Source organism: Erpetoichthys calabaricus, chromosome 5 (assembly GCF_900747795.2).
Source record: "Erpetoichthys calabaricus chromosome 5, fErpCal1.3, whole genome shotgun sequence".
Classification (NCBI taxonomy): Eukaryota; Metazoa; Chordata; class Cladistia; order Polypteriformes; family Polypteridae; genus Erpetoichthys; species Erpetoichthys calabaricus.
Genome location: NC_041398.2, coordinates 189,054,987 through 189,067,009, shown reverse-complemented (window position 1 = coordinate 189,067,009; position 12,023 = coordinate 189,054,987). Strand labels below are relative to the sequence as shown.

At 33.0% G+C, this 12,023-nt stretch overlaps 1 protein-coding gene across 2 annotated transcripts in view; it reads left to right on the top strand.

Moving 5' to 3' along the window:
* Nucleotides 1-12,023, top strand: part of scarb2a (scavenger receptor class B, member 2a) — an 86,295-nt gene that overhangs the window by 53,585 nt on the left and 20,687 nt on the right. For both annotated transcript variants that reach the window (XM_028802313.2, XM_051927789.1), the window contains exons 4-7: nucleotides 3,820-4,008; nucleotides 6,095-6,186; nucleotides 7,913-8,032; nucleotides 11,481-11,659. In XM_028802313.2, coding sequence (XP_028658146.1) covers nucleotides 3,820-4,008; nucleotides 6,095-6,186; nucleotides 7,913-8,032; nucleotides 11,481-11,659 — 580 coding nt within the window. The remainder of the gene's footprint in view (nucleotides 1-3,819; nucleotides 4,009-6,094; nucleotides 6,187-7,912; nucleotides 8,033-11,480; nucleotides 11,660-12,023) is intronic.

Below are 12,023 nucleotides of genomic sequence, written 5' to 3'. Positions count from 1 at the left end.
ATTTTTTTTTTATATTGTCAATGGCATTGCTTGTAAACTATGTTTTATATAAAGTTCTTTCTTTGTTATAACATTGTAAAAGCCAAAATAATCTCTCCACCCCCCCCCCATTCAATTTAAACACAGACTCATCTTTAGATTGGATTAGATTAGATAAACTTTATTAGATGATTTGCTGTGGCAACCCCTAACAGGAGCAGCCAAAAGAAAAAGAAGATTAAATAAACTTCAAAGGGAAAATTTAGATGCAACAGAAACATTAAAAACAGGACAAATAACATACATACTCACAGGACAAATAATATAGCCAGTCAATCAATCAATCAAAAATAAATATATATTGTGCAGATATTTCAAAGTGAACTTAGAGTATGTCAGTCATTAGGAAGTATTATATTGCCTGATAGCAGTGGGCAGAAAAAAAACTTAAGATGCATTTCTTAGCACACCGCAGTGGAATGAGCCTGTGGCCAAGAGAGAGCCTCCTGGAGAGGATGGGGGATTTTTCATGATAGCATCCAATTATGCCACCATCCTCTTTTTTACAATAGCTTCCAGTTTGTTCAGCGTTCATCCTGTGACGGGGCAGACTTTCCTGATAAGTTTGTTCAGGCATTGTGCTTCTTTTGAGCACAGGCTGCTTGCCCAGGAGACTGCAGTATAGAGCAACACACTGGCTACTGTGAACTGTGCAAATTTTCTTTTTATTTTTTGGCTAGTGTGTGGCCATTTGTTGTATTTTGCTTGTGATTATCATTTTGTTTATGCCTTTTGTTGTTTGAAGCATGGTGGTGCAGTGGCTAACACTGCTGCTGCACAATTAAACTTGCGTTTTTTGCCACTATAATTGGTCCAGCATAGTTGTCAGACACACCCCTAGCTATCAGGGACACTTAAAAGACCACTATAATTTTCTCAAAACTAGATAATTTCCCCCTCCCCTTTGACTTCAATGCATTTTGCAGAGTTTCATAATGCTCCCAAACATTTCTGAAAATTTTACTGAACTCACTGTGAAGCAAACTTGGGGCCCATGGAGGGATTTGCTTATCACTAGTAACTACCAATAATAAAAACTGTTTCCATGTTCCTACCCAATTCACAGTAGTATAAATAGATAAAGTTATGATCTTTCATCGTATTATACACAGGTTTTGTATAGAACAACATCAGAATTTGTAAGACTGAAATAAAGAAGTACACAATTTCTAATTCTCATTCATCAGTGAAATGCACTCCCCTTCAGTTTACTAGAAGCATTTTGCTTCTCACTTATAGTCTTTCATTAATAATATTTAGACCTTCAAGTGTATAAGTATATATTCTCTAAATGTATAAAATTGTTCATAGATTTCAGGAATGTCTGGTAACATAATTAATTGAATCTCTACAAAAGTATTCAGTTTAAAAGACGGGAATTACTAAATACTACAGAATTACTTAAGTGCAGTTTCAAAGTGTGTTAACCATGCTAGCTCAGATCAACTGCAGATAAATATGCGATTTTAAGTTGGTAGGCATTTTCATATTCCTCAGTAAGTTGTATCTCCCTAAGAGCCTAAATTTTAGAATGTAGTTTTTCAAAATGTTTTGGTCAATGTTGGTAAATCCATCCATCCATCCATTTTCTAACCCGCTGAATCCGAACACAGGGTCACGGGGGTCTGCTGGAGCCAATCCCAGCCAACACAGGGCACAAGGCAGGAAACAATCCCGGGCAGGGTGCCAACCCACCGCAGATGTTGGTAAATTGTTCTCCTATTTCTGTATTATAATAATAATAATTCATTACATTTATATAGCGCTTTTCTCAGTACTCAAAGTTCTATCCACAGTACTGCAGCGTCCTGCTCAGTAGATCTGCCATGTGTCATTTGTCAGGTTACTGTACAGTACTTTATAAAACCAAAATGAAAGAAGTACAGATAGGTAATTTACCTGCTAAAACAGGGGTAGGCAACGTCGGTCCTGGAGTGCCACAGTATGTGCAGGTTTTTGTTCCAACCCAGTTCCTTAACGAGAACTCAATTATTGCTGATGAAGCACATATTGCTTAAGTGACATTTTAATGCTTCGTTTTAGTGGTCTCGCTTGTTAAGGTTCTCCAACCTTAATTGCTTATTTCAATCCTAAACTGCTGCATTCAGTGTTTTAATTGCTCCTTATTAGCAATAAGATGTAAAACAGGGGTAGGCAATGTCGGTCCTGGTGAGCCGCAGTGGCGACAGGTTTTCATTCAACCCAATTGCTTAATTAGAAACCAATCATTGCCAATCTCAGACCTTATTTAATTTTATGGCTTGTTAGTCTGTGCAATGTAAGGCTTTTATATTGTAGATTTTTTTCCTTTCCAAGGATATCATCCAAATGATTTGAAGCCTAAAACAGATCATTTTCAGTCTGTCACATTTTTCTATTAAGTGTTTTATTAAATCAAACCGTGCATGATGAACACACACAGATGTAATTGGAAAAAAGCTAGCTGGAGAACTGCTGGCTGCTTTGTCTTTTACATCTTATTGCTAATAAGGAGCAATTAAAACACTGAATGCAGCAGTTTAAGATTGAAATAAGCAATTAAGGTTGGAGAACCTTAACAAGCGAGACCACTAAAATGAAGCATTAAAATGTCACTTAAGCAATATGTGCTTCATCAGCAATAATTGAGATCTCGTTAAGGAACTGGGTTGGAACAAAAACCTGCACATACTGTGGCACTCCAGGACCGACGTTGCCTACCCCTGTGCTAAAACACTAGCTGCACCACACAAAAAAAGTGGAATTAGGCCATGAAGCCGGGAATACAGTTAAGTCAAATAGCACAAAATTTTCAGTCTTTCTCTGTAAAAGTGTTTTGAATTTGTGCGCAAAATTCCTGTAATTTTTAATGAAGAAGCAAAATTTTCACCTATCATTTTGTCTAAATGAAATGACCCAAAAACTTAATTTGTTTTAAACCATAATCTAAAATAGAAGTGCAGTTTCAGTCAATGTCTACATACAGTATTTCATTGTTAAGTTTTCAGTGATGATATTTGGTGCTTAACTTTGTTATTTTCATATTTCCCAAATACTTTAAATGTATAGTTTAGTTACAGTTTAAATTGGTTTTATTACTACAGTTTCATTTTTAATGTTTTGCTTTATACATTCATGACTCCTGTGGTCTTGATCACGTCTTGATTTAAAAAGGGAAAAAAAAAAGAAAATAATTAATGACGGGGCAGCAGTTGGTAGTAATATATGCTCATTTAAGGGCTTGTTTTATGCCTCATCTGATTTGTCATTTGTTAATGAAAAATGACAAACACAACTCTGAGTGATATGGTAAAAGATATCTATAAATCGCTAAAGATCATTTTGGACACATACTTTCCAGCAGACATTGTTACATATCTTGGAGCATTTTAACATTTATTGTAAGAGAAAGAAAAACATGCATGCATGCATGCACCCAACTCACACCATCATAAGGTAAACATTATAAAAAATAAATGCTTTCATAGCTTGTTCATATCTCATGTTTCAGAAATGTATTGTTATTTTTTGTTCTTTTTTGTCTGATTTCCAGAAATGTAATGCTGTTTTTTTCTCACAAATCCCATATCTGTCATATTACATTCAAGTTAATCCAGTACAAAAGAGGAAAGGAAGGACAAAATATTAAAATTTGCAGTAATCTACGTATGTCTAGCACACATTTCCACTTGGGGAAGGAATTCAGTTATGCATCTCCCTTCATTTAAAGCATTGGTTATATATTTGTTTTCTGGAACATCATTTTAATTTTTGCATGTCTTTCATTGTTTTTTCTTTTAGACTGTCATGGAGTTAACAAAATCCTCATTCACAAGCCTTGTGATTTTTTTCGTGATGAATATGTATGGAGTGGAGGTTTTTGCAACACACACAGTCCATGAACTTTTATGGGGGTTCAAAGATCCACTTCTTTCTAAACTTCATTATGTGAAACCAGACGTTGATGAGTATTTTGGTCTTATGTATAAGGTATGTCTGCTGTTTCTTGCTTTTAGTTCAAACTGCATTAACTTGAAATTAGCTTTTAAACATATTTGTGATTTTTAAAATTGACATTTGGTATGAATGTCTGTCTTTTTTTGCCTTTAATATAAGATTCATTTATTATTTTTATTTATTTTTTTAGGGTAACGTACAGTATATTAGAAGTTCCAGGTACTGGCTGGAATAAAAATTTACTCAAATTAACAAGTTGATTTTAATGCTTAATTTTTAAGGTTAAGTATTAAAAAAAAAAATTGTTTTTTTTTTAAAGTTTGAAGCACCAGATTATTTTGACATTGATAAATACAACATAGAAAACAAGGGATACACGTGAATACAAATGGTGGGGGCAGAAATATCTTTTTAAACAATATGAAGTTTCAGTTGCAACTTTTTTTCTGTTAACACAGTACATGTCATGTTAATATTGAGATGTGATCATTTCTTCGATGCATTGAAACACTCAATTTTATTTTGGTATTAACAAATGGAGTAGCTAATTTTAACTGACAGTGTGTAAAAGCCAAATAGGCACTTTGTGTTGAAACCTGCCACTGATTTTACTTCCTACAACTTCTGTTAGCTCTAAACCAAAAAATAACTATTATTATAATTCTTAGCTCTGTCATTGTTCACAGTCATCTATATGTAACTGTGTGTAAGGTTTTCTATGTTACCCTGAACTGTATACCCTGGTAAGAAAATGAATGGATGCTTGGATAGACTGACAGACTTGGACAGTGGCAGACACGGCTTTAAAATTATTAATCTTGCCATCGATTCATCTCCTTTGTGACACTTCAAGTTATATTATTACAAATCACCATCTATTCAGTCACATCATTGTGCTCTCAAAGCACACACAAATCTATTTCCTAATTCCATAATTTGATAAAAGTGGTAATAACTAAAGTTTGTGTGTGTGTAACAAGTACAATTGCATGCTTCTGCCTCAAATACAAAACATTTCCAGACATTTCCTCTGCTGTTGTTATTTTTGACATGTGTTGATTGCAGTGCTGTATCATTACCTCTGTGATCCATTTTCACACATAGTTTTAAAGTTCTTATTATTGTGCCTTTTGAAGTAATTGGTGTACTTGAGTCACACATGAATGCAGTACTGACTTTCACTTGGTACTTACCAATACTGTAAAAAAAAAAAAAAAAAGCTAGTTTTTTCATGTATTTGGAATTTTTGTATCAGTGTGGTACTGAAGTATTGCTTTATAAACAGACTATACGTTAATAAGCCAGATTTAGTTATACTGTATATTAAATACTTCATCCTATGGTAGAAATTAATAGCATCTACCCTAGCCATTGATAACATGTTGTAGCACATGTTCTTTTATCCTCCTTACCTGAAACACTGATGGGCCTTTTTGCCTGCCTAATTCCTATTAGAAACAAAATTTTAATTGTGCCATTGGCTGTTGACCTAACTGTGTTTCTCATATTAAAATGAATATGATCAGATTTTTTGAGAAGCTAATCCTTTACATAATTTTGAATTTGATTTTGAGGTGAACTTATTTTATACACCAGAAAAAGTGTAAAAGAAGGTAAGAATATGCTTGTCTATTGTAATGAAAAAATCAAAACATATTTGTATCTGTTGAGTTATTATACTTTTTGCTATTGTAATGACCAACCTACAGTTGTGTAATGCAGCATGAAATAGTAGTACCCACATGGGGGAGGTATTGTTTTGATTGCTGACTTCATTTCAAGTAGTAAATTTGAATGCAAGCATTATAAGTCTTCTCCTGTGATAAATTTACTCACAAAAGACACCCCATGATTTCTCTTCAATAAACATATGCAACATCTTTTTAAAAAAATTGTTTTAGTTGCTGTATAATGTAAATCCTACTAAGATTTTAGTTTTGTATTTGTGGAGTTATTTATTTGAATGTGTTATGAATAGTGACCTCTTAAGTTTATATACTTGTGTTTGGAGCAGGCAAACAACTCTCATTCTAATGTTTCTTTAAGTATTCAGCATGCTTTAAGACTTTCCAACTACACATAAATCAAGAGTGTCCAATAATTTTTTTTTTTTTTTAAGAAAAATGGGACCAGTGATGGGGACTTTGTTTTCAAAACAGGAGAAGATGATTACAAAGATTTTGGAAAAATCTTTACTTGGAATGGGCAAAGGTAAGGCTATTATCTTGAAATTGTGCTTTCTAACAGAGTTTGATGATATGAATACTTCCTGTTGGGGAGGCTTACTGGGAAGAAACATTTTTTAAAATATCAACTTTTTACTGCCCATTTTAGTTTTCTCCCAAACCTGTATGTAGTACACTATTTACCTTACAATACAGAGTACAACTGTTAATGGTGCTGCTTTACAGATTTGGTGTCCTGGGTTCAAATCCAATGCTGCCAAGTCTTTTCTTCTCTGCATGTTATTTGTTTCCCCCAGTACAACATTTTTTCCTCTCATATCCCAAGAAAATTAATGTTGCTTTAACTGGCAATTCTAAATTTGCCCCTTGTGCTTATGAAGGTTGGCTCTAATGCTGTCTAGATACTGTATATTCCACCACCCTACAACTCCAAATTTAATTAAGCAGATTTGAAAGTATTATAATATAAAGTAGCACTTATAGAGTACTGTAATTATGCATTTATGTATATTTTTCAATTACAAAAGAAATGATCTTTAGTGCTTTTCTTTACTATTTTGCTTTGTTGCCTTGTTAACTTTTTTTTTGTTCAGGTAAGATTGTACTTTACTTTCAGCTAGCTTGGTCTTATATGTTTCAAAATGTAGGCAGTTATTTCACTGACAATGCTGGTTTATTTTTTTATTCCTGAAAAAAGTGCCAAACCGAGGGAAAACTGAGAGAATATATACATATTGCCAAGACTGATTCACGAAATCTGCAAAAAATGTAATTTTAAAGTGGCGATTTGGCTCAATAATAGTGTATTGTGTGATTAGCAACACTAAAGTGCTTCATTGTGAGTGGTTGTGGATATGACCCTCCATTGTTCATTCAGTATGGGTGGGGAAGGAACTACTAGGACATTTTATTAAATCATCTTCGGAACAGCTACGAAATAACTAATTCTGTGACATGAAACTACTTAAGTTGTTCATGTGTTTTTCCACAAATTTTGTTTTATTTACATGATACATGTACATTAACAAATTTGACTTGCATAATGAAATCATGACACCTGCTTTTTAATACACTCTCAAAACTTGTTTTTTTTTTTAAGATACCACATTCTACCGTATAATTTTGAAAATATTCTCAATAGGAATATTATAAGGAATAATATCAAAGCAGCGCATTAAAATAATTACGATGATGTTCTATGAGTATAGTGTCCATCCCTAATAAAATTGGTATATTAGTATACAGTAAATATTCTGCAAAGATCTAGCCTGTGAAATAACAGTAGAGTTATTGTACAGCCTCTATAGACGCATCCACATTGCCTAGTTTTTGAAGTGTAGTTGTTGTATTGTTGTCTGTGAATTGTACATGCATTCAGTCATTCAGATGCTGGAGATGGAATAGGTATTTTCATGTTTCTAGTTGTCACTGTATTAAAACCATGTACAGTTTTGCATAACCAAATAAGAGCTTAACAGAGTGAGATCTTATAGTAACGTGTTTTATGTGAGCAGCTTTCTATCACAGAATAATATTAATATTCCACGTAAGATATTCATATTTATGGAAATAATATAAAAGCAACATGTAACTACCAAGTTTCATTTGGCTTTGTTCTTCTGAACTTTACCATTTGTAGTTTGTATAAATGAAAATTAATTTATTTTTGTTTGTTTACAAAAATGCTTTAAGAGAGTATTTTGGCCTGTGAAAGGTAATAGTGTTTTGTTTCTCCTTTTTTATTTTTTTAGCTCCCTGAAATGGTGGAGCTCAAATGAGAGCAATATGATCAATGGCACTGATGGAAGTACTTTTCACCCACTCATATCAAAGGATGAATTGCTCTACATTTTTGCAGCAGATCTCTGCAGGTATATTTTTTTCATTTTGATAAGTTTACTGCAGTTCAGAAAAGGGGTTTTTCAGTTGACGCTCAAGTCAGTCAGTCACAAAAACATTGCCATTATTATGTGTGGAATTACTGTAATGCTTCATTTATTTAAATGATTCTTGTATTCTCTTTTTTGTGTTTCAAGGTTTTAACTTGTGTTCAAGAAGAACACAATGAACCATTGCACAGGCATGTTTAATATAAGAGGAGGGGGCTGATCAAAATGATGACAGTCCTACATGTATAGTATATTATCTATCTATCTATTAAAATTCACATATTGCCGGTTTTAATTTGTGCAGTTTGCATGACACTTTAAAACACTTCCCATTTTATAGACATTAATTAATGCATTCATAATTCATACATTTTAAAAGGGGGATGTGCAATATTTTGACAGTAAATTGTATTTTTCATGGCTTCATAAACCAAAATAATGAAAGATATAGTTTAGTTGGTAAGTAAAAATATATAAACTTAAATAGCCTGACTATGTAGTTGATTGTTGTATCTCTAACATTGTGACATGGCCATAAAATAGGCATATGTGCCATGTTGAATATTGATTGGCACATGCAATTAAGAATTTTCCCTGTAATATGTACATGTAACAATAATGACACTGTAAACCAACTTGAGAGTGTCTTTTAGTAGTTCTCTGTCCATAACTGTGGCAGGAAATATGAACATATTATACATAATATAGTAAGTAAATTTATTGTTGTCATTTTTATCCACACCTACAGAAGCCTCTTGATGAGAATATGTTTCTATGGATAACTGACCATTTACTCCTGAAGCTTATTTTGTGAATCTGAAAATCCTGACATTGATCGAAATGTTTATATATAAAAAAAAAAACAAAAAAAAAACAAATCCTTATTTTTAAATGAAATACTTCTCTGCTCTACAAGCTACAGTACATCACTTCAAAAGAATTAGTGAGCGTGCTCTACAAGCTACAGTACATCACTTCAAAAGAATTAGTGAGCGACACAACTCAGCCGGAATTCTCTTGTTACAGTAAACTACATTCTTTGCGTTTAAGCCAAAATGTCTGATTTCAGTCAATGGCCCTCTAGCAAGATATGGAAAAAAAAACTTCTGGTTTAAAAAATAAAAACTGGTTAACTTCTGGTCATTATGGAATACATAGAGAAGTTATTTATTATACTTTATATCCTAGCTTGGTTGGTTGTGTACCTTTTTGAGCAGTTTGACCTTTTTGATTTTGTTTCTTATGTACATATGCTTACCATTAACTATCTCACCATATGTTATTGTGAACATTGTTATTAAAAAGTCAAACAGAGCAAGGTTTTACATACTTGCTGTGGTTTCCGTGATTCTAAAGTAAGCAAGCAAGAGTTAAAATGGTTCTTTCTAATAATGTGTAATAACTGATAGTAAATAAATGTATGTTCTAATAAATGTAGTAATAATTGTTTTTGATCAGCTTCCACTGCATTTTAGCTATTACATGTATAATAACTTCAGAAATAAATGTAAATGTGTCAACGTTTGATCATCAGAACATTTTAATAGGATGCCCAAAGTTATACAACAAAAACATGTCTATTCAGTTTGAATTACAGAAGAAAATTGAAAACATGACCTGCACTGTGTTAAAGGGCATGCTTCCTGAATACTTAGATGTATAATCTTTGGCAATGATGACCTCCAAATGTTGGCTCACATTAATGTATCTATAAGCTTCTTGAATATTTCTTCTAATAAGTAGTTTCCCCTGATCTTCAATTGCAATTTGTTCTAGCTCTTGACCTCTTGAATTCCTTTTACCAATAACAGCTCCAATTAATATTGGTTACTAACATAACCAACCAACATCAGCTCTTTCCAGAGGTTTTTAATTGGATTGAACTCTGAACTCATTGCTGGCCTGTTTAACACAGTTGCTTTTTTTCATTGTTAATCTTTTCATTTCTGCTTTTGGATTTGTGTTTTGGGTCATTGCCCTGCTAGTAGAAAACGCATGATCTTTAGTTCATGCCTAATTTTCTGATGCTAGTAAGTACATTTCATACGAAATATATTAAATTTTACAATTCCCTTAACCTTTCAAAGCCCCCAGCACCAGGGGCAGCAAAGCAGCCCCACAACATTATTGAAATTTAACTAGATTTAATTATAGTTAAGGTGCTGGTTTTTCTTACAGACTTCATTTCATGGCCTATAAAAATATTCCTGGTCTTTATTGCCAGAATGTTTGTTTTGTTTGTATCAGTCCACAGAATGTTTTCCTTGAAGTATTTTGGTTTTACAAGGTAAATTTGGGTGAAGATTTGCCATGGCTTTTTATGCTGTTTTTTTAATAGTAGAGTACTCCTTGGTCATTGCTCATAAAACCCTTCTTAATTTTGTGTAGTGCATACAGGTATGGTATGGGTTAGGTCAGCTTTAAGCTCATCGAATGTTTCAACAGTTTGCACCAACCTTCAAAGACAACTTTGACCATTTCCTGATAGGCTTTGATAATTCCATTAACCCCAAACTTCATAACAACATAGTTAACTGTGGAAAAAGGAAGACAAGGTCTCTGGAGATGGCCTTGTACCCTTTTCAATTTTTATGTTTGGTGATAATTTTTCTGATGGTCTCAGGCAGTTGTCATTGTCAATAGGGAACAAAGCCATCATTTGTTGTTAGTCGTGTCATGTGAGTTCTGGCAATGTATTGCAGGCATGTATGATTTACTGTATTGGGAATCTTATTTATCCAGTCAAACAAATTTGAATCTTTCAAAATAGTGACAATAATTGTGTTGTGGCAATTTTTCAGTTTTTATACAATTTCCACACATCTCATTTTTTACTTTTAATTGATGGATCCTGTGCGGTTTTGTATCTAACAGATTAATGTATGTAACCAAAGCTGCTTCACTTTATACTTTCTTCAGAAAATATTGTACATTATATAATTAAAATGCAGGTTGTCAGTAATGTTGATGACAACTTTGTTGCATAATTCATCATGTGATTTGTGCATGCATACTGTAAATAACTTGCTTTTAAAGTTTGACTAATTTCAAATTTTAAAATAATACAATTTTTCATATGTAATACTGTGTACTTCAAACCCTGTCACTATGTGTTTGAATAAAGTTTAATGTACTTCTGATCTAATTAATGGGATAATCTAAAAAGTAAAATAAGCATAATGGAATGTTATTTTTAGCAAGCTTGAAATACACTGCATTGAATTTAGAGAGTTTGAAAATTTGTATATGTATGATATTAACTTCTCCAATTTTGCTTGCCCTTAATTTGGTAGTAGTGTATCTCTTTCAGGCAGTCTGAACCAGTATTAATCTACAGTAATCTAGTAATAAAATAATGTCCCCCCTACTAATTAGTAGGATATTGTTTAATTAAGAGTGAGTAAGCACTGTAATATATATCCATTTACAGGTCCATTTACATAGCCTTTGAAAAGGATGTAGAGGTAAAAGGAATACCTGCCTACCGGTTTGCACCCCCTTCTGAGGTTTTGGCAGCACCAGAAGTGAACCCTTCAAATGCTGGATTCTGTGTTCCTTCTGGAGCATGCTTAGGAGCTGGGGTGTTAAAAGTCAGCGTTTGCAGAAATGGTAAATACTGTACCTTTTTGTCTTGTGATAGTTTATGATTATCTTCCTTTTTCATATTTCTTTAATGTCAAAGGGGAATGAACTTTATATGCTGACTAAGGAGACTGTTGTAATGCAGATGTGCTGTTTTATTCTCTTAATTTACACTGCGTGATTTAGTAAGTCATGAAAAAGAATAAGTTATATACTTTATTAGCTGATTCAGCTTTATAGGAATAATTTACCCAAAAATATTTTTATATGGTACATAACCCCTGTAGTTTGTAGCTTAGCCCGAGGAAAAAAAAAATTAAATTTGATTTTTTCATGCAGAATGGGGAGAAAAGTTTATGATATAGTACAATCCAATATTACCCAATGCTCT